We start from the raw sequence: 27,744 nt of genomic DNA on the forward strand, positions 1-27,744 counted from the left end.
AAAAGAATTGCAACCGAATACCCTCATGAACGGAGGTAGCTGGACCTCTCTTGCTGCGTAAATCCTAATCCGTCCACGCAAAAATATAAACGTGAATCCTCCTTCATCCCCCACCCCCTATCTGCCCCCAAATAGAGGGACACGTGGCTGCGAGCGCGGACCCAGATACGAACAGCGGTGCCTTTATAGGTAAAAGGGAGCTCTCGCAAAAAACTCGTAAAACCGTAAACAAATATACCAGGGATCCGTCAACCCCGTCGCTCAAGTCGCCCCCTGCGGGGATAGCGCGTGGAGTACTCGGAATAGGGGGGCGCGTAGGCGGACTACCCCCAACCAACTACCCCCGTTCGCCAACCTTCGGCAACCCTTGTGTCGCGGAGAGCCTGGAAGTTTTCCCAGAGCTCTTCTCCCACCCGTTCTCCGATCCGAGCTACTGTGATTTCACAATTTGAAAATTTGTTACGAAATATCGGCGGGAAAAGTTTCGGAAAGAGTATCCCCGCGAGAAGCCTTAAGAAAAACACTAGCTCCGTTCGCTCCAAGCAATTGTTTGCTTTCCTCGACACGCGCCGTCGAGCCCTTGGAGACTTCCATGTTTAAGTCGAAAGCCAAAGTTCAAATCAGCAATTCGGTCGAATGCTTCGGCAAATATTGATATTAGTTTTTTCGATGATAATGCGAATGGGCGGTTGAGCGCTCTTTGCAGAATTTGGGATCAATTCAAGGGTGTTTTAAAGGTTTCGCTTGATGACATTAATCAATAATGTGTATGCTTTTGACGATTTATTTCGTTTTTCGACCCAACGCTCAGGTTTTAAGACGCATGGACACGGTAGCTATTCATTTATTCTCGCGAGTAAAAGTCGCCTTCAATTTTGGATGATACAAGTAGCATGACTCGAGAGTTCGAATATTCACCTACCCGTGTTCTCTCCAATGTTGCCATCAAGTTCGGAACGGGAAAATAATGCAGCAAGTAGAATTAGGCAAGCCATGATCGCCTACTGGCTACTTAACTTTGGTTGTATTTTCCGAAATTTACTGATTTTTCCTAGTCACATCAAATGGACGTCCCGGTTTTCCATCACGCCCACTTTTACAATTTTTCTTAAACAGCTTTCCAGAGCACATCTCATCTTTCCCGATCGTCTTAAGCACCGTCTAGCAGAAATACGTCTAATTTTTTCTGATGACAATGATTTTTCTGATATTTTCCGGTTTTTACTGCGGCGCACAGTGGATCGAACATGAAATTTTTGACTAAAACTGCAAATTTTGATGTGTATTTCGTCACATTTTAAATAAGAGGTGTTTCTAGAAGTAAATTTCTCGAGGAAATCAATGGAACCATTTTTAGAACCTCAAACTTTTGTATAAACGGAGTTATAAGCGTTTAAAGTTTCCAAATTTTGTCCGACCTCTCCTATTGACTCGATCGACTGTGCGACGTCAGTAACCCTATGGCATTTCATTCTTAGCCCTCGTTATGTTGTTGGAAAATTTGAGCTGATGACGTGTTATTTGGTGTGTTTCAGGAGGTGGCATTCATAAACCCGGCGAACGTGGTGTTCGTCTACATGCTCATCCGGGAGCTGGTCGACGGCGAGGCTGTCCGCTCGTGCGCCGAGCTCCAAGCGGTGGTGCTCACCTGCCTCTACCTCTCCTACTCGTACATGGGCAACGAGATCTCCTACCCTCTGAAGCCCTTCCTCGTGGAGGAGTGCAAGGAGAACTTCTGGAACCGCTGCTTGTCCATCATCGACTCCCTCTCCGGGAGCATGCTCCGCATCAACTCCGAGCCGGCCTTCTTCACCGAGGTCTTCACCGAGCTCAAGGCCTTCGGCACGTCCCAAGTCCACCAGGTCACCGCCCCGGCTTGACCGGCCCCGACCCCCAAGCCCGAGGCCCCGCCCCCTGGGCCCCCGAGGCTCCGCCCCCCGGAGGCCCCGCCCCCCGCAGCCCCCGTCCTCGTCAAGATCAACCTCGCCAGGGTTTCCGACCAGTTCACTACCGCCCTCTAGCCCCGCCCAAGGCTCCACTCAGCCTCCTTCTAAGACCTTAGATGCAAAATTTCATTCAAATTTATGAAATTCAATTTCACAATGGTAATTCGTATAAATTTCTGAAACTTCGTTCCTATTGATACGAGTCTCAAATACGAAAGGCTCCTGTTCATTAGTATTTCTTGATAGCAACTTCTTGCAAGATATTTTCAGCTATACAGAGTCGACTGGAAAATTTAAGAATAAACCAAATGCGAGGATATAGGATCTTTTCTGAGCATTCTTCGGCGACTTGAAAAACTCGTGTGGTTTGGCAATTCCATTTATCCGGGGAAGTGGTCAACTAGTCATGCTGTCGTGCTTTCCTCTCGTGATGTTCTTGTTGTGATCTATCAGCTGGACGATTTTGTTGAAATTCCTCGAAATTTTCAATGAATTTTTTAAAATGAAGATATATTTGGTTCGAGTATTCATAAAAACTCTGCCAACATCGGTTAAGGGCATCATCGTGCCTACTTTTATTCCGCACGTGTGACAAACGAGGAAAAGAGAAACAATCGCAGAATCAAATAAAGGAAAATGACAATACATGATTGGTGTCTTTTTTATGTTTCACGGAAAAAACTATATAGTGCTGAGCACTAACTGTTTAGATCAAATGGAGCCCGCTAGTATGGCAGTAGTGCTGAGCCCTAAAACTTTAGGGTACAGCCCTACAGACTGTAGGTCTCAGCAGTATTGCCGTATCAGCTTGCTCCATTTGATCTAAACAGTTAGTGCTCAGCACTATATCGTTTTTTCCGTGTTTTTTTTTTTCTCGAGTTGCATACGCAGTCTCTGAAATGAATGTTTCGCATATTCATAATTTGCACAACATCACAAAATTTCACGGAAATTGTCTATCTTTTAGAGACACCTCCCATTTTTAGCACCCTGACCAGAGGGCAACCCTTTCTAAAAGGAGGTCAGCGCGCGGTTGTAAGCGGTCGTACGTGAGGACACAGCGAGGGGTTGATAAATGACTTTTGGGGACGGGTCGCCCGGGAATCGGCACCCGAAAGCCACAACCATGCAAAACAGCCCGGAGACGGGGTGAAATCGGAAGAGGGGGGGAGGGGGGTCGTGTCGCGTTTGACGTGTAGAAATGCGGACAATGGTATGTACATCGATTCCGAAGTCGTAATAGCGCACGGACGATGCGGATGACGTCATGCCGGGTCGCAACCCGGATGTTTCCGTCACCAGCCGCCAGGTGGCACGAGGGTCGGGAAAATAGAGCTGGAATGACATGGATGATTATTTCGAAATATTCTGGATTGATGCTCATTTCATCATATCGTGAATTTTTAGGGGTGCTCCCTGGGGGAAGTTTACGGAGAACCCCACAGTGAATCCCTTTAGAACCGCTACGTGTCATATCACGGGGCGTTCATAAATTGGACGTAGTTCTGCTAAACGGAACTGTGTGCATAAAGACATGAGCCCTGACACCCATAAGGATACAAGCGTAACAGGGCTCACGTCATAATGCACATAGTTCCGCTCGGCATAAATACGTCCAATTGTGCAATGCACTTTTTTGGCAATTCGACCCCTCCTCCCCCCACCTCTTTTTAACGCTACGTAACGTAACGACAGATCCCCTTAATAATTACGTAACACTCTCCGGACCCCTTCCCCCTTAAGATTCCGAAAGTTGTGTAGACCTGTCTACACAACTTTCGGGATCTTGTGAATCTTGTGAATCTATCGGGATTTTGTGAATATAATTATTATAGCCCAATAAAATTGAGAGTATTTTCAATGCCAGTGTGACGAATAACGTGGAGGGAATGAGGATGACACGTTTTGGATTTTGTGTGTCTTTTACCAATATAGAAGGTTACGAAACGCAGTTACTGACCGCTCCTCTCCCGCCATTGTAACGCAGGTTCATGCACCCTCTCCCTCCTCATAGCGCTGCGTACTTTATAAACGCCACCTCGACGGCGAAAACATGAGCAATTCAACAGATCATGCTCCAGAATATTACGACTTCTGTCAAAGCCGTCCGCCAATATATGGGCTTTCCCTCCGAAAATGAGGTCGAAGATTATCCTCACCGATTTTTCCTGCGCAAAAGGGCACGGCGAGCATCCGCGAGGAGCATCAACAGATTCGCGGACGCTGAAAATCTTGGCGCGCAATCATATTCAATTAGCGTCGCCCCCACTCCATTCGCCCCCCACCCTCGTGCCCCCCTGTGCCCCTGACGAGCGGGATCAATCTCGACCCCCGAACGAAGACTTCCACCCCCCATCCCCCACCCCCGACCCCCCGACCCCCCGCTTTTCCGTAAAACGGCTCCCGTCCCACTTCCCGTGACCTTTCCTCATTTACGATACGCACCTCGCTCCCCGATGCGTTTCAGGCGGGGCGTATGCTTTTGCTCCACAGTAATTACCCCCCCCCCCCACTCTACACCTCCTTCCCCCCTCGTTCCCTTTTAACACCCTTTAACGGACCGGACTCACCAGAAAAGACTTAGTCCGGTGATGATGCACTGAAAAAAATATAGTAGCTTTGCCCAAACTCGGACACAGTGAAACCAGTATAGTAATAAATGCTGGACTGTATGGTAGTATTTACTATACTATGGTAAGTATCAACAGAATTCTGGTGAATACTATCACGATTCTGGTAAATACTAACATAATTCTGGTTAATTTCACTAAATGGTATCAGTGTGTAAAAAATCAAGTAGACTTATAGTAGATGTTACCATACTTTTTTATCAGTGTGAATCCAGTGATGTAGATATAAGTGGGGGTGTCGGGGGTGTGGATCCCCTTATGACCCAAAAGTTCGTAGGGCGAAGTCGTTATCAGCGATTTTTAGGTCTGTTTTAAGTTCGGAGCCTCCCGTGAAATTTTGACGGCTAAGCCACTTAATAAGTTAACACACATGCTTCCCTGCAGAGGGACTCAGTTAAGTCAACTTAATTTGCCATAAAGTTTAGATTGTAATTAAAAGAGGTGTAGGCATGAAGGTGGTCTTCAATATCCATCGTGTGAAAGGACAAATTTTACGAAAGTTGAGTAAAATTCAACGATATATTTTGGAGGTATATCTTTGCTAAGAATTATAATGCTTTCGCGCCGCAAATACCAAATAAAATAGAAATACATGATGTAATTTTAAGTAATGTGGTTGGTATGGCTAATATTTAAAATTGGCCAAACCCGCTACACTATTTTTAGTACTTGTAATTTTTTGTCGTGACAAATCATAACGACCTGGAAATGTGTAGCAAGGGTCTATTTCCCGGATCAGTCTGTTGAATCCACTCAAATTTTGTAAAAGTTTTTTAAAGGGTACTTCTCATAACATTACGTTAGAGGTCACCTCGAGCCCTCCTTAATTGCAATTTAAAACTACGAGGTTCCCCCACAAGGAAGGAGGTGATCAAGGAGCGACCACGAATAGGACGTAATTATGCTAAAAGGATCTATATTCCACGCAAACCCTATGCACATAATTCTTTTCATCGTAGATACATCCGATACTGCTTTAAGTCCTTTCGACCTTGGTGGAAATTTGATTGATCGGTTCAGAGACACCTAATCGCAGTGCGAGCGCTTAAACAGTCGGTAAACACGCCTACCAGAGTCGCGCGAATCAAACAACGATTACCCGCAAACAATGGTCCGACCCGACAGTCAACAAGGGACCTGCGTCTTTCCTCGAACAGGGAGCCCTGTGGCCCTTTGCTCCCTGCGCCCTCGTCCCGCGATGATCATTAATGTCATCAGTCACCCCCCCCCCCCCCCGGTCCCGCTTAATCCCTCGCGTTTCGCGGCTAACTTCACACCCGCGCGAAATCGTAACTTCGACAACAACCAGCGCTGCCACGCGGGGAAAAACCGCACCACTCGCCTCCCGGACGCTTCCTCGGCGAGCGAGACTTCGCAGCGCCGTCTCATCCATCTGATCTCCCGGCGGCGGCTGACGTCACGGCTGACGGTATTAGCACCCGGTGCCGTTGCCAAATTTACGATGTTTAACGTGGAATTGATGCGGGTATTTTCACCGACTCGGCAACGCGACTGGGAACGTCGCGAAATTGCAGCGGGATGATGCGAGCGGGCGAATTACTTTCAAGGGCGACGTAATTTTGCGTGAGCGTTACGTCATTCGCCCCCGCCCCCGCCCCCACCCCACCCCCCGGTGGAGGATAAAATCCTCTTCCTCCGAGTGCCAACTCAATTTTGAGGTTGATTTAGATCGGGTTATCCGTCGCGCTGGATCACCCGGGGTGGGATTTTATAAATTTGGTGACGCTTTTGGAAGGGGTTGCTTACCCGTGGTGGAGGTTGTGAGAATCGAAACACGCAAATCAGATTCAGAAAAAGAAGATGGTTTTTCTTCGCCTTTTTTCTTGGTTAAGCGTAAACTTTGAATCAGTGGGGTCCCTCGAAGTTCCTTCATTTCGTCGGGTATGCAACTTGATCTCCGGAGAGTTAAAATGGTTGCCTGGGATCGAGAATACTTGTTAGCATGTGTGTGCGTGCGGTAGTGCTCTCGATTAGACCACTGGGCCAAGACAAGAATCAGTGAAATCACTCAAAGTTCCCTCATTTCTTTGGGTATGCAACCTGCGGAGATTCAAAATAGTTGCCAGGGGTCGAATCTACCTGCCGGCACAGGTGCACGGCATGGCGCTCTCCGTAAAACTGCAAGGCAAAGAACTAGCGAATTCATTCAAAGTTCCTTCATTTTTCCTATGTGCAATTTGATCGGTGCAGGGTTGAAATAGTCACCCAATGCGAAAGAAACCCGCGCCAATGTATAGCCTCATCTTTTTTCATTTTACTTTAGCTCTGATTTTGGCATAGACTTATGAAGCTCGATAATTGGGTTATTTGCAATCGTTTTGAAAGAAAATCCTTCAAATATTCTGACTGTCATGTCATTACAGACGGAAAATCCCCTGATATTTTGAAGAGGCACCACAGCTTAACTTCCTCGGATCAGTTGTTTCTCTAGTCCAAACTCGTGTAAGAATTACATTATCCTCACGTAAGAGAGAAAGTATCCTGCAAGAAGTGACTATAATTAATCGAAATGATTATAAAAGAAGAACACGCTGCGTGTTAAGTTCTAAAACGAGCACTTTTTGTGATGACAACTTTTAGGATTGAAACTATGCCTAAACTGACCGACTCCTCACGAAAGTGCAGAGCACAGTAAGGTCGCATGACCAAGTTGGTATGCGGATCATGTATCTTTAGTTGATTGATATTTGCTAGGGGGAAAAATATGAAATGACAAATTTTACTGCCAGACATATAAAAATGATCGAAGAAAACATGTTGGTTGACACACGCGGGACCAATTTTTGGAGATTTGCTTTTTAAAAATTGCAAGCACCCGATGAAATGGAAATTTCACCCGGTTGTAACATAATGTAAAGTTTGATTTTTTTAGTTTTTCATAAGGGAGATCCTTCAAAGCGGAAAGCGAGACGATGAAAATACGCTCTTTTGAGCCGAAATGCAAGCACGTATCTCTCGACGTCCTAAAATTTGTGAATAGTTGAGGTTAAATTGTTAAAGTGCCACGTATGTCTGGTCAAAAATTCTGCCTCATCTTATATGAGAAAAATGGGAGGGAAAAATAATGAAGTATTCAAGGAACCACTATTAAACATATGGCACTCACTATGTCAGTTTGTACATATCGATGGGCAAAGTACGAAACCACGTACCTGCATTGCGATGTTTACTTTCTTCTAGGAGAAACAAGCCAACTTCACAACTTGGAACGTATGAAGAATACTCTGCTGAGAGAGATCAAAAGTCAAAGAAGTTTTTAAGAAATTACATTGGCTAATTCTCCAAAGAAAAAATAAAAAATGACACGAAGCTGAACGAAGAAACGTGGTTTCGCATTTTGGCCAACGATATACTATTACCGCATGCATATGTTTCAAAGCAAGGCTCAAATTTCATACACTGCAAAAAAATATATAATTAATTACTAGTACAGTTCATTGTTGTTACGTACAAAAGATTTATTTTTCTACAACTTGTATGACTAATTTTCTCGACCAATGGGAGGGACAGATGTTCATTTGTAATGAAAGGGCTGAAACGAGAAACCATATTTTTGCAGACTACCAACCCGTTAGTTCCGTTTCAGGGACTTGATAACTTGGGCATGGGTCACGCGCAAGGGACTGCTCCCACCTCCCACTCGCCTGGTCAAATCCCCTCGACTGTAATGGACAGAAACGTGCTTTCCGAGTGATTAAACACACCCTCACACACACATCCCCCGACGAGGATTCCTCTCATTGGATATTCCTCTAAGCTCATTTGGGATCGCTTTAATCCCTTGTAATAAGGAAACTATACCCCACCGATACTGGATAATCAGATCAGGGGTTTTGCAATCTTGAATTTGAGATTTCAGGTTTAGAACCACGAATCTGTGGTTTTGAACAGTAATTAGGTGCATAATCGCCGAGCGAAAGATGTCATCTGGAAAAACAGCCTCACCTTTTGGAAATAGAAATGTCCGCGGTGATAGTCGTTTTTCCTTGGAAGTTTACACTAAACGTTCCGCGGCAATATTGAATTATGTCTCCTGAGTAGGTAATATCTTAATGTTGATTGGAAGATCACTTTCAATATTGCCGTGCGGCCTTGGGGATGTATATGTTGAGGCAATATTAAAACAATATTTTTTGTTTTTTTGCTAAGTGGAGTGCACGCAATTGCCGCACGATTGCATTTTGAAAAGAGCGCCAAGTAAAGAACAGGCTGATTCAAAAGGCTTACACCACTAGCGCCAGGCATTACACCTATATAACTTTAGTAAAAATTGAGACAGAGCCTTGAAGTTTTGTGAGTGATCCTCAGCAGTGAGGAGGCGTGAATGGTCGATTATCGATATTTCCTCATCGGAATAACTATGCTAAAGAATCGATCATTAAGATGTTCCTTGCGAACGCCCTGTCTATCGATCCTTTTCCGTGGTTTAAATGACGGATCAATCGATATGTCTCCAAGCACGCCACACCATTTCTCCTTAGTCGAAACAAACGACTTTTTGGAGCCCCTAAAATTTCAAGGGGATCATCCTGAAAAGGAAAGATCACTAAGGGTTCTAAGGGTGGTGCGAGACTTTTAATCACCCTGTATATTCAGTAATAGCCATCAGCATCTGTCCTACACATTGGTCTTTCAAGAAAAAATACTATAACGTAGTTTATTCAGTGGTGAAGAAGGGATTGACCTCATCAGCTCAAAGCTGATAGATGAATCAGTAGCATATTACTCACAGAATTAAGTTAAATGACTGATCTTTGAATATCGTAAAAACGAGATCTGTCCAAAACGTTCTAAATGTGAGCTGTAACGTCATCACCTTGAAAACACAATGGATTGTGTCAGTGGCATGGCGTGCTTCGCGATGAATCGATTAGTCTGCCGTTTAAACCTATGGAAAAGGATCGAAAAACAGGGTGTTCGCAACGAACACCTTGATAATAGATTCTTTACCATAACTTCAAACGAGGAGATATCGATTCCAACTAATCCTCGGATAAAAAAATTTACAAGAGTAGAATACTTTAAAATAAAGTTTACTAACTTGAAATTCCTATCTAGATGTCTTCTCATTACATGTTTGTGTGCAAATACGTTTTTGTAAAGTTAGGTTTAAGTATGACGTGTTTTGACGTACTCTCCTCTGTTACATCACAGATAGGTACATACACTCCTCGGGACTTACTTCGATTTCGACAACATTTTGCGATGAAGGAACCTATTTCTGGCTCATACATAGAGGCTCCTGTCTGCATGGCAATGGCGAGGCGTCAATGGTCGATTATCGATATTTCCCCCTTTGAAGCTATCGTAAAGAATCGATTATTAAGGTGTTCGTTGCGAACACCCTGTTAATCGATCCTTTTCCATGGGTTTAAATGGCGGATCAATCGATATCGCAAACCACGCCCCGCCACTTCTGCATAGGGTAACTAATGGTACATATTTTGTTTCTAAAATGAGCTATTAGAAGTGGTTCTTCATGGCACCATGAAGGGTTCCCGACCCGTGCCGATATTTGTACATACATTTTGTAATTAAATGTTTCGGAGTCTTCGATCAATGTATAACTTTTTAGATTAATTTGAATAATTACCTAGGTCGGAAGAGTGCAATATAGTTAATTTTAAATGATCAACGTATCTACGTTTAATCTTGATTATTAGGAATTACTTCCTGTTCCTTTTCGTTACATTTTAGTTCATTTTCTTTCCGCGCTGGAGTATTAGGTTCATTTAAACGCAACTTATCCCTGTAGCCTGATACATGATATTGAATGGATCAAAAATGCAGGAGAGAAGCCTCTACTTAAAACGCAATTTTACTGAGTTGTTTCATTTCTGAAAAGCTCCTTTATTTTTTCACGTCAAATGCCGCACTGTCTATCTGACGAAATTTTGCGAGAATTTCGCCGGCATAATGGATGAATTCTTCATTAGCATTTTCAGTAAAATAGTGTATAGCTATACTCCGCCATAAAAAAATCAATAAACAGATAAAAACAAGATTCCTCTAGAAGTTAGGTAACACTACAATTTATTACAAACGTTGACATTTTCTCGGGTAAAAATGAGCCAGTCTGACATCAGGATTCCACCCCAATGAAATTGCTTGAAAAAGTAGTAAAACAAGTCGGATGTCTACTGAATAACTACTGATGACTGTGATGTCCGATGATTACCAAATACAGAATGGAAACACTGGTTTCGGACTGACCTGACCTCGCGTTGATGTCATACTAACTTCACACTGTTGTCACACTGATCGTCTACTGATGTCACCCTAATTGCATACTTATGTCACCCTAATTGCATACTTATGTCTGGTAATTCCAAACCGATGTCACATTGACATTATAGACCGATTGTTTCGAGAAGCAGTAGTGTGGCATCAGTTTAACAAGGTCAGTGCCGCTTTTGCTGTACTCTATGTTGCAGTTTTAATTATCCCTTTGTAAGGTTCGCAACTTTGACTGCTCATTCCTGTTAAGCGACATTGTAAATACTGGCATGGTGTAATTAATTTTATACTTTTCATTTTTATTGTAAATATCAAATGATAGCTGCTCGTAGCATGCATTCCGCATTTTCTCAATGTATAAAAAATTAGGTGCAAACACTATCAAAATGTGAACTGCTATGCGCGATATTTCTGCACTATATCGTCTCCTGTTACCATTATTCACACCTACATTGAGACAAAAAATCGGTAAAATTACCAATGTCCCACAACTTCAACTTCTTCGGCAAATTTTTGTGTGTTTTCAGTCATTTTAAAAACTTTTCTCATGTACTCATCGATTCATAGTGTTTGACACTTTAAGAGAAAGTCAACAAACTACTGGGAACAGATCAAAAGTCCCAGTGACCGATATAATCTTGGGAAAACTTGGTATAATTGTACCGACTTTTTTCAGTGTGTGAGTAACTATTGTTTAAGTATACTTCCCACAATATTTTAGTTCATTGTTAATATCTATTTCTTAGTCTTTCACCGGAACCTGTTTGTTACTCTCATATAATGAAATTCGATTCAACTCACGCAACATCTTCGAGTCTAAAACGATGTATTGGACCACCAAAACAGTATTCATTTCACCTGTATACCGGATAAAATCCGTCATTTTTTATTTTAATTTATCAAGTAAATGTAATCTTACAATTAGTTCAGTGTCCTCCCTTAGAGAAGAGCTAACCTTGTACCACTTTTAGGGCCGTCCTAGGATTTTAGAAGGGCCTCCGTTACCTTCAACCCTTTCGGCCATGGCTATGCCCAGTATCTGGAGATTTTCCTTTCTGTCATAAAACTCTTTAGTTAAATGGATTGTAACTTTACTTTGTTTGTTCTTTTACTAATTTTGTATTTTGTCCGGCGTCTCGACGTCTCGTGCTGTTAATCTCTGCGATGGCTTAGACGGAATTGTGCCAAAGGTCAAAGAATAGCACAAGATTTACGTCAAATCATAGTAATTTAAGATTCCAAATTCACGAGTGAACACGGAAGCAAACACGCAAAAGAGAAATGAGAATTTGAGCATTCAAACGATAATTTTAAGTATAGCCAATTTTAAAGTTAGTAAAGTAAAATGAGATAGAAGGTTTGTCTAGCAAATTGAAACGAGTTCTCCTCGTGAATATAACTCGGATAAGCATGAACGACGTGACTGTTTAAGCAAAAGTATTGAAGCCTTGCTGATCGGCTGGACTGAAAATTAAGAAAAGGCGTGACCTTATCAATTACGATGAGTTAGAGAAATTTTTTGTTGTTTTTAAAGTTTTAAGCCGAAAAGAGGGTTGAAATTTTCTCTCATCATTAAAGACTGAAAAACTCAAATTTGATCAAAATGCGAGTTTACTTTAGAAAACATTGAGTTACTCGGCGAATCAAGCTGCCGAAAATTTATAGTGAATTCTCCTGTAAACTGCAGTTTTCTGTTGTATTTCATGTGCGCTGTGTAGGCAGAAGTTTCCGTTGATATTTAATAAGCACTGTGAAAATTGAAGAGCCGACTTTATTGCGTACTGATATTCTTCAACTGTGCAACATTATAATTTCAAGTAAATATGTTACCATTCTTTAGTGACTCCTGTTCATCCTGGTTCCGCGATGAGCTTAGACAAATTCTATTTTAAGTATGCTATCAAGAGTTACCACTACTGGCGAAAATTTTAATCCGTACAACACATTAAAATTTACCTGAAAATATAATTGCGCACTGTTGAAACTCGTACACGGTAAGTGTTTAATTTTTTCAGTGTAACAAAATATTGGTCCAGAACGTTGAGTTCTATCGTTTAAAATATGGGCCATCATATTATGCACTAAAAATTTGCAAATTTTTAGTTTCATCAAGTTGCATGGACATCCTCTGTGTTGTAAACATTCTATTAAGGTTTTTGGGTTTCCCGGAGCACCGCATAAGTGACTATGCCAGGTTTCTTCATTTTTGTTAAAATTAATATTAAATTAACCCACCCTATTGATTAATTTCCATTGTGTTTAACACAAATTTAATTAATTATAGAATTATTTAGCGTATATTTATATAAGATTTGTAATTTCTGTTCAAAAAATTATTCCTTTTACTTTCTTGTTTGTATTAAATTGTGATACTTGATGAATATACTGTATATATACTGATAACTATATCTCTTTATTTCTCGTTCATGGCGCCTAGTGCAGTTACTTCTGGATTGCGAAAAAAAATAGAAGTTCAAAATGTCACTGTTCCCAAACGGCAACCGTACGACTTAATAAAATACTATTTTTGCCCAAATTTGGATTAGATTTATCCATTATTATTGCTAAAATAAAGTGGGTCCAAATTAAAAACTCAACTTTACCTCAATAAATTAAAATTCCATGCTGAACGCGTTTCGAGGCCTCGAAACGCGATTAGTACGGAATTTCAATTTATTGAGTTATAGTTGAGTTTTTAACTTTGGACCTATCTATTTTAAATGTGACATCAATGTTTATGAGTCTCGGCTTTCACAGTTTTTAACATTATCATTGCTGAGGCAGATCAACTCTACGATGAACATGTGATTTTTATGTAAAAAAAAGTGTTATAACACCGAAACCGCGCGTTCAAGTGAAATGTGCCAATTAATTTTGGCTTTTGAGGGTAAAACTTTGCTCTGGAAAAACATCACTGTTTGTCAAAAATACAAATCAGATTCAACTGAAAAATTTATCGCCAATTATTTTTTAATTTTTATTAATTTATTCCTTTTATTTGGTCCTGGGAATTTCTGAGTCCTTACAAAAGTATATTGTCACACCAATAGGACTTATTTTCCACCAAATACAGCAGAGAATTTTTCAGTTTAATTTGTTTTTTATTTTTGACCAGAAAGGTGGATAACCTCCACATTGTGACTTAAAACTACTCGAGAGGGTCATAGAATTAAAGTACCGGAGTTGAGGGGACACTGACCTTTTGATCAACTATTCCAGTCGCAAATGGAACGAGGCATCTCTGTAAACGACGCGCAACCGAAATCGTGTGAATTTTTGAAAGGTGTAGTAAAACTATTTTCCCTCTGTTATAATCATGGAATCGATTTTTGTTGAACAACCCGCCGGCTTCCGTAGACAGAGAACCCCTGGTAAAAATTGGCTATAAGAGTTGCGTTTCAAAATACCATAGGAGTTCTTATAGCCGACTAAAGAAGGCTACAGAAAATCATATAGCTGGCTGTAGAATGCGGAGAAAATCATACGGCCGGGCTATACGAAGCTATAAAAAATTATGCAGTCGGGCTATAGTTCCTATCGCCGGGCTTTACACTATATCGTCTGGTTGTTCCTTTTTCGTCATCGGTTATAAAAGGCTATAAGAAATTGTGTAGAAATTCATGTGCTTTGGAAATCATCAAGTTTGATACGGAACCACCTTAATATTTACAAAACACACATTATATTTTCCTTTAATGCATATTTGTTTTCATCAATTAAAATGAGAATAATCCATACAGGATGTGCAAACATTTCAAAATCATGAGTTGAATAACGCTGACTCCGCCAGATTAAATATTAGAGCCTAACACAAAGCGGAGCGGCGACGCACTGGCGCCTACAAACCTAACAGGGATACTTCACGCATTGCGCAACGCGTGAAGTATCCCTGTTAGGTTTGTAGGCGCCAATGCGCGTTTCGCGCTGGCTGCCCGCCTGCCGCGCCGCAGCGTGTCAGGCGCTTGAAGTAATTTTTTCACACCAGAGGTATTGCACAGTATCATACGAAACTGAAGGCGCTCTAATATATTATGAATGGCAGGCATCCATCAAAAGTACGGAGCTTTCCTCGCAAAATAAATCAAGATACTACGGCCCAAAAAGAGAGCAGTATTCCAAAAACTCACTAAGTCCTAGCATCCGTAATTAGTAACGTTTAGCATACACTTTATCGTCTGGCTGTTGCTTAGTCGCCATCGGCTATAAAAGGCTATAAGAAATTGTGTAGCCGGCTATAGAAGCTATTGGAAATCTTACAGCCGGCTGTAGGTCTATGGTATTTTGGAACACAGATTCTACTGCCAATTTTTATCAGGGACGAATTGGATTTGGATTGTATTGTGAAATCAGAAGCCACCATTTCTGGCTCATCCATAAAATCACCTGTCTGTATAGAGGAACTGATGGCGCATGTGTCGTTTCTGAAACGAGTCAAAAATAGTAGTTCTTCATTGCAGAATGCAGTTCATTTAATGAAACAAGACTCAGTTTAGCCAGGTTACGAGAGGTGCCACTCGATTTAGAAAACAAAAATTTAAGGAGCTGAATGAACATGAGTTTACTTAATGATTAAAAGAGTTTTATAAGAATGACTTTAAAATAGCACCTTTAAATGAAAAAAATTAGGACGCGAAAATTGGATAAAGTGCGAGGGATTGAGACGATTTGCCATATCATAAAATTAAAAAATATTAGTCATGCAAATTCTAAAGTAGATTTGTGTTTACCTTAAAAAGTGTCAGAATAATGCAAATGTTCGGTTTTGTATTTTCTTTTTTAAAGTGGCGAATCGTTGTTATCCTGTGAAAGGACCTAGTTGTAAAATATTACACCGTTTAATGACACTATTTAGTGAAAATCGTCAATTTTATGCTTCTACTTTAGAAACCTCTTCAAGCCTCTCTCAATCACGATGTTAATCATGCGAGACCTCCCTGAGAAAAGTTGCAGATCATTATCAAGAAACAACTATGGCCATTTCGGACTTAAGAGTGCATCTCTCAAACTCTCCAAATTTTATATTTTTTATTAATCCCTATTGTTTTGCATAAATTAGACACAAATATCTAAAATAATTTGGTTTCAAGTTGGTTGAATCTCAAAGAGTTGTAACATATTTTGCTAATAAACGTGGATACCACCTAGTCAGATTCTCTTTCGATTCAGGGATGTAGGTAGATTGGGGCGGATTTTTCCCTATAACGTCTTGCCAAATCCTGCAAAAATCCGTACAATCAACGATGTGTCATCGAGGAAGAATCGGCTTGAAGAAACAAAATTGACAACTCTGCCACACACTCGCCACCCTTGCGGAGGTCAAGAACTTCATAACGGCCGAATAAAATCCCACGCCATGTTGACTCTCAACAGAGTTGCCGCCTCCAGAGATGTAATCGATATGTCCTCAGCCCTCATCAATTACATTCTTTCAAACTCATGGATTTTAAATAAATCTTGAACAGCCTTCAATAATCAAGATTGCCGTAATGACAAAATTCCAAGAATATCTGCAGATAATCGTACAGGTATAGAGCCCCCTCCTCCATTTCGGCTGAGTAAACACACAAACACGAAGCGACGAAGCCCTCCGTCGATGAAAAAGGTAAGTGACTTTGAAAAATAATAATTACAATTGAAAAATCGGAGAAATTTTTAAAACAAATTGAAAATCTATAGTAAATAAATAAATGAATAAAAATAACAATAATTGACGAATAAAAATAATAAAATAATAATTGGAAAATCGGTGATTTTGGGCAACATTAAGTTCAAAATTTACTCGTCAGAAAAATTAATGTTAAATAATGAATTTACATTTACTCAGCTCTAGTTCAAACTAGACTCCAATGACATTCTCACAAGCGAGTTCCAGTTCTCTTCTGGCGTCACGGCGCCTTCAATTTTTTAGATGCAACATGGGCATCCATCGAGCACGAATGGTTGTATCTCTGCGCCGTCATCAAAACGTGTTCTTTTATTTGCTCTTTTTCCATGTTGTGTTGGTTCCATTTGTCTTATTTTATTTGTAGCAGTGCTTCAAGAGTTACGTGAGCAACACAACCAAAGACAGGAGAGACGTGATCCGGTCCCATATTTTAACTTTTTATTTTAACACCTCCAGAGTGTAGCGAGTTACAGTTCACGCCTTGCGCTATCGCGCCTTCAATTTTGCAGACGCAACACGGACATCCATCAAGCGGGAATAGTTGTATCTCTGAGAAGTCATCAACGCGCGTTAACGTGTCTCTCATATTTGAAATTTCAGAAAAGATAAGGTTAAGTTGGCTTAAAATATATTATGATGTGTCCAAATCAATAGTAATTTTGAAAAAAGAGTGAAGACATGTTTTGAGATCTCTTGAGTGCACTATTAGAAGCACGTCTAGAAATTGGTATTTTTGGTCGGAACTGGCGTCGTGTCAGGGATTTTTTTTTAAGAATACCCCTAGAAATCCCAAGCCGGGTAAAATTGACCCGACCATCTTTTCCGAAAGCGTTGCATGTCGTGAACTCGAAGAGGGGGTGAGAAAGCGCCAGTATGTTATCAAAAAGGTGAAAATAAAAAAAAATATTTCTCACCTTCAAAAACATAGGAGTTACATAGATAAAACTTCAAAAACCACTAAAATCAATGTGTTTTAAATTGATCAATTTGACCCGACTTGGGACTTAACGTGCAAAAAAGCCTAGGGCATCTAAAAGTTAACTGTGGCGGGTCAAGCTATCGATTTCTGAAGCAGAATTGATAGTCTAACTCACATTCAGTGGACGATAAGCAGTATAGCTATCTTCAGATAATCGCCAATGACATTTCCGTGCCGAAGTTCGACATGCCGCTCAGGTCGAAATAATTTTCCTCCGAAATTTGGCAACAGGGCAAAATCTTTGAAAGACGGAGGCGTAGAGTGATCAAGTGGAAAGTCAATAAACCCAGGAAACGCTTTTCCGAAAAACCGGCGTAACAGTCGAACAGTGCGAAGCCGTAGCGTCGGGTAGCGTTTTCGGGAAACGTTTGATGAGGAGTTATGAACTCTCGCAGATGCCGCTGAATATAATTTCATTATATTTGCGCCCTGGATTTTCTCTTTAGACGGCTCTGTAAATTATTCTGATCTGAGTGCGTAACAGAGGCAGATCCGGCAATATGGCAACACTGGATTCCTTTCATTTAAACCCATGTTAAATATTCGATTCTTGCCGGAGCACCCGGTCCCTCCAATCGATACATTTCCATGGGTTTAAATGGAGTTTTAAAACAAAGTTGCCAATTTGCTGGATCTGCCAATGGTGCGTAAGCTCTGCTGCCTGGAGGTAAGCTGAAAAATTATTTGTGTCGAGCATAGAGGGTTACAATAGTACTATTTAAACCCCCCAGTGGTGCCTGAAGTATTCATCGTAAAATAAAGGCGAGACATGCCTTCAGTGGCCACTCTATATGGCATTAAAACATTAGGACCACACAGCATACAACTATTTTGACACTCAGGAGTTTTTTAGATATACCTCGTAAAATGAAGGCGAAAAATGCCGGCAGCGGGCGCTGTAGAAAAGTTTAAAATATCGAGGCTAGGCAGATACAACTATTTTGACACGTAGGGGCGCGTTAAGTATACGTCGTAAAATGAAGGCTACATATACCCTCATGAACAACCAGACGAGGATTGAAACGAAGTGATATTAACACTTCATGGCAGTTAGCAATTTGTCAATTCATACTTCTTGCTGGTCGGTAAATCGTTGTCTGCTTGAATCAGATTGGGTATCCGACTGATTTTTCTCATAAAATAATTTTCCAGCGTATTACATTCACATCTGTGCACTATAAGGAAAGGGAATATCTGAACAGAAATGCTGGCAAAGATAGGTTTTTTTTTTTAAAGAAAAATGTTCTTATTTGCCGCCTCACCTGATTAATGATGTTTGAACGTTTGGAAGTAAAGTTATTTTGGGGCTTTTAAACTATTTAAAATATTGACCTTATTAAAAGTCAACACAAGTTCCTACAATCGCTAGAGTCCCTTTATAGTGAGAGTAAAGACGATGCGAATCCATTTCTGATTGGTTCCCGTAGTTTAGGCCTTCGCAGTGTCACAAACGGTAATGAAGATTACATTTTCACCATTACCAGGTATATAAACCGGAATGGACCGGGAAATCGGGGGGAATGGGTTGATCAAAGATTACAAAAAACGTCCGATTTGTGTAATCTTGATTCCCGTATATGAGATCCATAAGCCGCGCTCTCTCAACTCTCTATAAAGAGACTCTAACAATCACTTTTATGTTTTTCTTGCTTGTAAATATTTATGACGTCATATTTAGAATGGGCTCTATGGCAACAAATAAATAAGAGCTAGTTTTACACGGAGGTACTTTTATCCTCTTCAAAAGGAGGAGAGGGTCCTAGACCGCAGAGAAAATGAAAGGACACACACATACGATTTCTTATATTCTTCACGCCTGAAGTTAGGCAACTCAAACGCATCATGACGTCACAGATGTTGTACCAAAATCGAGAGAGCCAACAAACAGCACGCCGCGAAATCATAGCACTGACAATAAGGGTCTTGTCTACGTTGTCATATCAGAGCAATAGAAACACCAAAACTTTAAGTGCCACTAAACTGACCCATTAGTCTCAAGTTACAGCGTTGCCTTTCATGCAAATTTTCACACGTCCTCAATCCAAAGATCAGGACAATTTCCCGAGCACGGCAACGCTGATTAAACTCTTAATCCATCGATTGACGTTTATCGATAGACATGGTCCCGGTCGTAGTTTTTGTCTATAAACCTTCGATAAAGATCTGTCATTCTCGTCCGAGGAGGCGAGATTTTAGGAGATTTTTACATTATCCGCGGTGCCCCGGATAGCCGCGGCTTAAAAGCGTCGTAATCGTAAACGATGCGGTCAGGGGAGGGGGAGGGGGGAATTTAAATGAGGCGGCAAGGTACGGGCACACGTGAAAATCCACCGATTTGATCAGTACGTTTGTGGGGCAGGAAACTCGCACCATTGTTTAAGAGTGTGTTTCCATAGTGGCGTGTCCATTGCATTTTTTTGTCTATAGATTTATATCTAGGATTAACCCATCGGGTAAGTCCCTCGCATTTTTGTATCTTTGTGGATTGATGACTAAGGTCAAAAATGCGTATACGAACTGCAACGTCACACAGTAGATAGAGGCAATTAGAGAGAGGTTGGATGTGTAATTTTTGTGTAAAACCGCAAATTTTGATGTTTATTTCGTCATATTTTAAGTTTCAAGAAGTGCGTCTAGAAGATAATTTCACGAGAAAACCAATGGAACCACTTTTAAAGCTTCAAAATTTTGTTTGAACAGAGTTATGAGCTTTTAAAGTTTCCAAATGCTGTCCGACCTCTCCCATTGACTCGATCCACTGTGCGTCGCAGCTCTCGGCTCAGGTGTTAATTTTCTAAAAAACAAAACTAAGTGGAAGTATTCCTCTACGATCTCTGAAAATTTTCTTTTCATTCAAAAATATTTACAGAAAATATCTAGGAGATCTTTCCGTTGGTTATTTTTCGACAAAATAAAGTAAAATCGAAGGTTTTTTAACTGCAATAAAAAATCGCATTTTTGACCTAACCCATGTATATAATCATGTTGACGGGTAATTCACGAATCATGATCAATTGGACTAAATTTTGCAATATTAACTGCTATTTCAGGCTTATTCAAGAAATATTACACGCGCCATTTGATTCTCTGTGCGGATAAGAGCTTTTATGAATGAGCATGAAGAAATAGTGATTCTTTGTTGCAAAATGAAGCCCAATTAATTACATTCGCTCGAGGCTAAAATTCGTCATTTCTCAGATGAAAGGACGTAAGTGCATTTTAACGTTGCAAAATTTCCGCAAAAAATTCTATTTTCAACGGAAAACTGCTGGATATTTCTGATTGAAAATATCACTGGGTTTTCCTTAGATTACACGAAATAATCAGGCACATTTAGGATTAAAATGACACAATCATTTATCCGTGTAAAATCGCATTTTGTGAGTCAATTTTCCAGCTATAAATGGAATTACGCTCCCCCCTTCCCCGTTTAGGAAACGGCTGAAATGACGTCAGTCCGACTCCGAGGTCTCGTGGGGGAGAGAAAAGCGTGGTGAAATGCAGTCCTTTCCAAAGTCACGTGCCCTCGTTAAGCTGGAATACGTTACGAAAATAGGAACTAGCATTTATTGTTCATATAGAAAAGCGCCTATTTGTACAGGGAGACTGGTGGTGCTTATGTTGTTTCTAAAATGAGCCACACAAGTTGGCTCCTTTATTCTTTGCAGCCTAACTCGGTCCAAATACGTAACTTTTACGCTTGTCTACATGCTTACCGAGGCGGTGCACCTTAAGGTCTTTTAAACCTGTAACCTGCGTGTATTGATCGAAAAACGTCCACAAATAATAAGAATAATAAAGTAATAAAAATAGGTGTATAATATATAGAGAGACTCAGTCCCACACCCCCTTCCCGGCCGATAAGAGGCTCAACCCCTGACGTGCCCTCTTTACTGTTTAGTGGCAATAGAAAAAAAGAACAAGCGCAGAAAGGGACATTTTGAAAAAAGTTGACAAAGCCAGAGTTTATTATCTACTAACAGTCGCATAGTCATGAAATTCAGTTGGGTGGATTTCAATTGTAACTATGACAAAAAGGGTTGCATTTCAAAATTTCCTGGAAAAAATACTTTACACCCCTCCAACAAGGACGCAGATAACTTTTGCACCCTCCCTCCTCGCGCGTTCTAGTTATGGCTATGGATATGAATTACATTAAATTTTGCAAAAAGGAACCAAGAGGAATCCAATGTTGCTATGATTGTGTCCCTTACATTCTTCGCAATAAAATAACGCGGAAAATTGAATTGACCAAGGTCATTTTCGTCTTGAAATGATAGTTTATTGATAGTATAAAAATTGTTTAGATGATCAGTTTATACTTGCAAGGGAAAAAATTTCAACTTTTTTTTTTTTCTTGGAGGATGACGATACATTCCTCTCTACTCTAGGGGAGCGAGAAAGTAAAAAGCCGCACAATCATGGCGACATCGAAATACTTTTGGTTCCTTTTGAGAAAATGCAATCCAATTTGGAATGACCATTGCGTTTGCCAAGACACATTGGAGTCATTGACCTTATCGCTCGCATTTGCATTCTTGAAAAATCGTATGCTGTCCCTTAAAATACGGATAACCCAGGAATCGATTTCGTAAAACGAAACAAAGTCATTTAGTCCATAATTTGTTATTATTTGAACTAGTTAATTAAATTAATGTAGTATGTATGAGACGGCAAAACGAAGTACCCCTTCTGTCCCCTAAACGATACTGTACATCTCAGCATTCGTTTGGAAATTACTACATTTGGAAAGACGGAAAGGCAAATTTAATTTTTACACGCTTTGAGAAACATATGGGTACCATTATTTTCATTGGCTCGTACATTAAAAAAAGTAAGAAACTTAAAAAAAGTAAGAAACATTTTCTGAATTAGATAATACAACGCGGATTCATCAATTTATTGAGCTCGTGAATTTACATTCCAGTATCCAAACAGCGAGGAGACAAGTGATGCTGATCTCATGTCGCTACACTGAAAAATAAAATTGAGCCTGCCGAATAACCTTGACAAATAATCACTATGCAGTTGCTTTGCATTAAAAACGGTTTTCCCCAAAATTCTCGTTTGAACTTTCGGGCCCTGATAAATGCTTGAAATACGGTTCATCTGCCCATAAATAAATAAGTAGTTGAGGAGTATATCGACGGTGAGACTACCACTAAGGTCCGCTAAGGAAGAACGCCGTATGATCATGCAAGAGTTGCCAAATTTCCTTTGAATAAATTTTCATTCTTTAGGAAAGTTATGAAAATTTTTCCTTTAAACTTGCAGAATCTTTAGGTAAAATTGTGAACTAAATTATCTGAAAAATTTGGAGGAAAATATTCGCAAATTTACAGGAAATTCGCTTTTTATGAAAGGAAATTTGGCAATGCCGGACGGTGCATACGGCGTTTTTCCTTAGCATGGCAGACCAGACCACGTATCTCGGTTGCGCTGTCTAAGAATCTCCGCTCCCATTTCATTTTTTACGAAGAACAAATCAGTATCATTTCTTGAAGTTTACACTAAGTGTTATTCGCTCTGAGAAGAAAAATCACTGAAGTTTTCAAGAATTGATGCTGAGTAGTTTTCCATTTGAAAAATGGAATATGACAGGAAGTCTGCAACACCGCAAACCGAGATATGTGGTTTTGTAGTCTCACCGTCGATGTATCTCTTTTCACATGCTTTGGAATACTTTTCCGAGTACGCGGCATAATGTATGGTTGTAATCCTGAATATATTCATTGAGAGAGTTATCGAAAAATAAGTTTGCTGGATTTTGGCCTTTTCCAACTCTTTTGACCCAAGAGATGACTAAAAAAAAAACAGTGGCGAATTTTGATGGAAGGGGAAGGTTGTCATCAACTTTTGACAGTCATCATCTGATACGCTCGTTACCAACATACCTTGAGAAAAGTCTATGTTGATGCGCACAAAATTGGGTTTTAAACCCATTAAACACGCTTCATAATATGGTACAATAAAATCAACGCAGGACTTGTAAGCAGAAAAAAACAGAAAACAACGAAAGTTTCGATAAAAATTAACTTTCGCTACAACATCTATCATTTTTGGGCTTAAGATATGGAGCACCGTTTTCGGCAGAATATGGGCATGTATGATGGTCCAAAAACCCGCACGGCCTGAACCAATGTCTCCGTTAATAAGTGCGAGGGCCTGTGAATACAGCCAAACTGTATCTTTAAATGACCTATTCTCATCTTTAGTTTTGTCATGTCACTATCAGAAGCAAGATTTCATAGTGAGATCCCATAAGACGCATCTAAAATTTGGGATAAATTCTTTATTTTCAAAACTTTCTTAAGTTTTCATCAAATAACTTTGGGGTCGGTTGCGCTTTTAGTCTCTTTAAGAACTTCATCAAATGAGTCGATACTCTTTCAATGTCGGTGCCCTATCCCAATGCATGCAGGACCATGATAGGGCCAATTGACCAATCAGGAATGGATCCCTCCGTCCGTAACCATATCTCCTTCATCAAAATAGGCATACTCCTAGTTAGTTTTGAATAGACACTTTCTTGAGCGGAGCAAGAGGCTAAAATACATGGTTGGCATCGAAAGAAAAATTACAATTTTAAACTACACTGCGTCCAAGCCGCGGGTGACGAAACACAGTGTCACTTCCTGCCTCAATTTGCATAGCCCGCTCGAATCGTCTGGCCTTTGAACTTGGCCAGTGGATTCAAACGGTGCAATCAGTCGCAGAAACGTATCATGTCCGACTTCTGTTGAGCCGCGGGGTCCGTAACAATGCTAATGCGGCAAGGTTCACGTGGAAAAGATGTACGGCGCGTATCTCTCAGCCAATTAAATTATTGCCGTTCAAAGCTGTTAGAACTTGCGGACCACTGAGTGAGAGCTGGAATATTGATGGTGAAAGAGCCTCCGCAAAAATCGCCCTTTTTTTGGGAACTGGAGTAGATGAATGAAATACGAGGCAAATGAAAGCTAATGGCAAGGACGACTTTCAGGTTGAGTTTCACTTTGAGGCAGCACTTCGCCGAGGCTGTACAACGTTGCCAAATACGAATTTTTTAAACTCTGAATTAATCAGATTCTTGGACATTTTGTAAACACAGCTTAATATAATGAGTTTCCTTCCTTACCCGCCGCGGACTGAGCAGGTACTATCGTGCGATTTTACGAAATCGTAATTAAAAGCCAAAATTGAATGTTCGTTGGTGTTGTCAATTTTCTGCTTAATCTGAGGTAAAACGTGGATTTTGGAAAATAATTTAAGACATTTATCCTTTACCTGATACCTGAATATTGCAATGAGTCCATGGCAGTGCTACCCTTTTAAGTTAGGTATGCATTAGTTGAATTTGTCGAGAATGTCAATATTCCTTTCCTAGAAATGCGAATTTGATCACGATGCTTATAGCTTACACTTATACCATGAAAAAAATGGACTGCATTTCGCGATTTGGAACTATAGTGTCTGGCTCTGTTTAGGAAGACGTACGAACCAATAGTTTCCACACAAAAATATGTGTTTTTACGGATAAGCCGTACATTTTAGTTCCTAATTGCAAAATGAAGTCGAATTTATCTTAATGAACCGAATTAATGGATTTATTTAAAAGTGTCCGTTAAAATACATAAGTGAAATAAAATAAAGTAAAGTACAGGAAACCGTCTCTCGGCCAAGTGTTGAGATTTTAAAAATACATTTTTTGAAAAAAATTCAATATCCCGTAGGATGTGAGACTCCCACCTTTGTAGAGGCCATTTAAAAAAGAAACATTCAAGCCATTTCCCGGCAAACAAGTCTCTGTATACTTTCCTGAAGAAGGTCCAATCCAAACCCCTGTTACAGAGTTGCATTAATGGGTCAGCAGTGTTTATCTTTGAAATTCTGATGTTAGAGTGATTGAGAGAAAGAGCAAGTGCTCAGTACCGTATTGTTTTTAATAAAAACGGACAACATATTTTGTGGAAAAATCACCTTTCCGAAATATTAAGCTTAAGCGTTGCATCTAGCTCTTCGCGATCTAAGCCTGTGTCCTCAATTTACTCAGAGATCAGTGGTTCTCAAACTGCTGTCAGCAGTTTATTGTGGGTCTATAAAGGATCTCTAAAAGGTTGCGGCATGGAAGGGAAAGCATAAAAAAAGTCAGAGAGAGGATGAAATTTAAAGACGGAAATTTAGAAACTTTAGAGTTTCGACATACATTAAGCCGCTTTCACAGCGCCGCACTGAAAAAAATAATAGAGCCGCAGAGACAAGATAAACTTGTTAAACCTGCCTTGTCTCAGGAACAAGACTTTTAGTCTGCCAAACAACTCAGTTTGTTTGGGAAACAACACCCGTTTGTTAATGCAACAAGACCAGTCTTGTTTTATATGCTAGGTTTCTGAGCCACCGGACTCGATAGTCTTGTCACTGTGACAAGATTCTCTACTCACTGCGAGTAATGGTCAAATTCAAAGAGAGCGTATTATTTTATATATTTTGAAAGAGTATTTTAAGAACTACGCTTAATAATTGTTCCCCAAAAATTTTTCTGGATGTTTAATGACAAGGTAAAAACAATAAGTTTATAATTCTTTTTTAAAAATAAATCGCTCTTGCGTAAGGTTTTAAAATCAAATGTATCTGATAATATAATTACTTTTTTAACGTTTGATTTATTTATATATTATTAATTATTATCATGATATAAAATAAAAATAAAAATTAGAATCCTAAACACGGAACAAAGGGAACATCGTTGCGTCAAGAAACACATTTTTTCGGCCTAAATTGTCCATTTTTATCTGACGTAGAATGTAAATTCCTTTTCGTAAACGGTAAATGGTAAAAAAGAAAAAAAACCAAACAATCTGATGCTCTACGCATTCCACAGACTTGAGATAGCAACAAAATGAAAAAGTAGTTCTGTGGGCTGTACTTATACTTAAAATTCGGCACCGCAAATAACTAGCCCGGATAGCTCGGTCGGTAGAACACTCGTTCCGTTATCAGATGGTCCCGCGTTCAAATCCCGATCTGGCCGGTACAATTTGAAGGGTCGGTTAAGACGATTCTGGTATAAGAGGAGTGAAGGAAGTAGAGATTAAATATATATTCGTATAAATCGTGCAATTCATATAAATTTGTGACATTTTATTTGCAATTTTAATTTCTTCCGAATACTCTGACAAGACAAGCCTTGTTCCCAGAACTAGACAATTTTTTTACAGTGACTAGACTTTTGACTTACGCAACAAGGAAGTCTTGTTCCCTGAACAAGACTGTATGGGTCCCATGAACTAGAATGCCTTGTGGATCAAATATAACAAGACGGTCTTGTCTGGGGGACTAGAATCCTTGTTTCTCGGACAAGGCACTTTTTTCAGTGCGCCTCGCGCTCTGCGACGCGCAATCGCCATTGCCCCCTGTCCTCCCAGAGATCATCAGGCAATTGGCACCTTCTGATCTCCACCTCCACTCCTTGTAGCCAACCTTTCACAGGACGTCCACGCCGCGCCGTCACCTATCGGGAGTTGCTAAATTTTAGAGTTTCTAAAATTTCTAATTACTAATCCATATCTCAAAAATTTTAAGTTGTAATTGTCTCAAGACATTACCTAAAGTATGTAAAATCATATTGAATCAGATGCTTTTGAAGAATAATCACGAAATAAGTATGTATTTTTCTTAGTTCTTTAACTTTCAAGTGTATTTTTCGGATTTCCATCATCCCATGCGTGCATCACTTTAATACTTTTGAAATGTTCCTTTTTTAAATTTTTCCTAATCGGTTGATTTTTGAAAAAAATTAATTTTTTCTAGGTTTCGGATTCAAGGGTTCAAAAGAACAGCCAGCTGAATATTATACCACCTTGTTTAAAAAAAAAAAAAAAAAAAAAAAAGGATTACCGTTGAGGTTGACAAGTTATCCTGCTGACTTTCCGTGGAATTCATAGGCAGAAAAAGTTTAGAAGCCCCTGATCTAGGCCGCTCTGTGAGGAGTGACCTATTTTCCGAATGCGAAACACCGCAAGCATCTCGGAGAGCGCCCCTCGAATAATTCTTGTAAAAGCGCACTTGTAAAATATGTACGTGCCTGAGTGCCAGCTTTGGCCGTGCCGTCTGGATATTTGTCAGCCCTCGTGAGGCTCGGAGGTGGGCGCGTGAGTTTGAAAAGTAATTTCGGACACTCCCGGATTGATAGTAATTTAGAGCAATGACGATTCCTTGCTCCTGTGACGCACTGCCGTGCTGAGGTAGAACGCCGTATGAACATTCAAGATTTGCCAAATTTCCTTC

The 27,744-nt window shown here is 40.2% G+C and overlaps 2 protein-coding genes across 2 annotated transcripts in view; both read left to right on the plus strand.

The window, feature by feature from the left end:
* Cdk5alpha (Cdk5 activator-like protein) overlaps positions 1–13,237 on the plus strand; it is a 67,896-nt gene extending 54,659 nt beyond the window's left edge. The window contains exon 3 of the mRNA XM_072300944.1: positions 1,536–13,237. Within this exon, the coding sequence (XP_072157045.1) occupies positions 1,536–1,880 (345 nt within the window). The 3' untranslated portion in view covers positions 1,881–13,237. The remainder of the gene's footprint in view (positions 1–1,535) is intronic.
* A 6,558-nt stretch (positions 13,238–19,795) lies between these two features.
* LOC109039850 (acyl-CoA Delta12-desaturase) overlaps positions 19,796–27,744 on the plus strand; it is a 40,316-nt gene continuing 32,367 nt past the window's right edge. Inside the window, exon 1 of the mRNA XM_019055530.2 lies at positions 19,796–19,931. The gene's annotated coding sequence lies outside the window, so the exon portion shown is untranslated. The remainder of the gene's footprint in view (positions 19,932–27,744) is intronic.

Source organism: Bemisia tabaci, chromosome 5, assembly GCF_918797505.1.
Source record: "Bemisia tabaci chromosome 5, PGI_BMITA_v3".
In the NCBI taxonomy this organism is placed as follows: Eukaryota; Metazoa; Arthropoda; class Insecta; order Hemiptera; family Aleyrodidae; genus Bemisia; species Bemisia tabaci.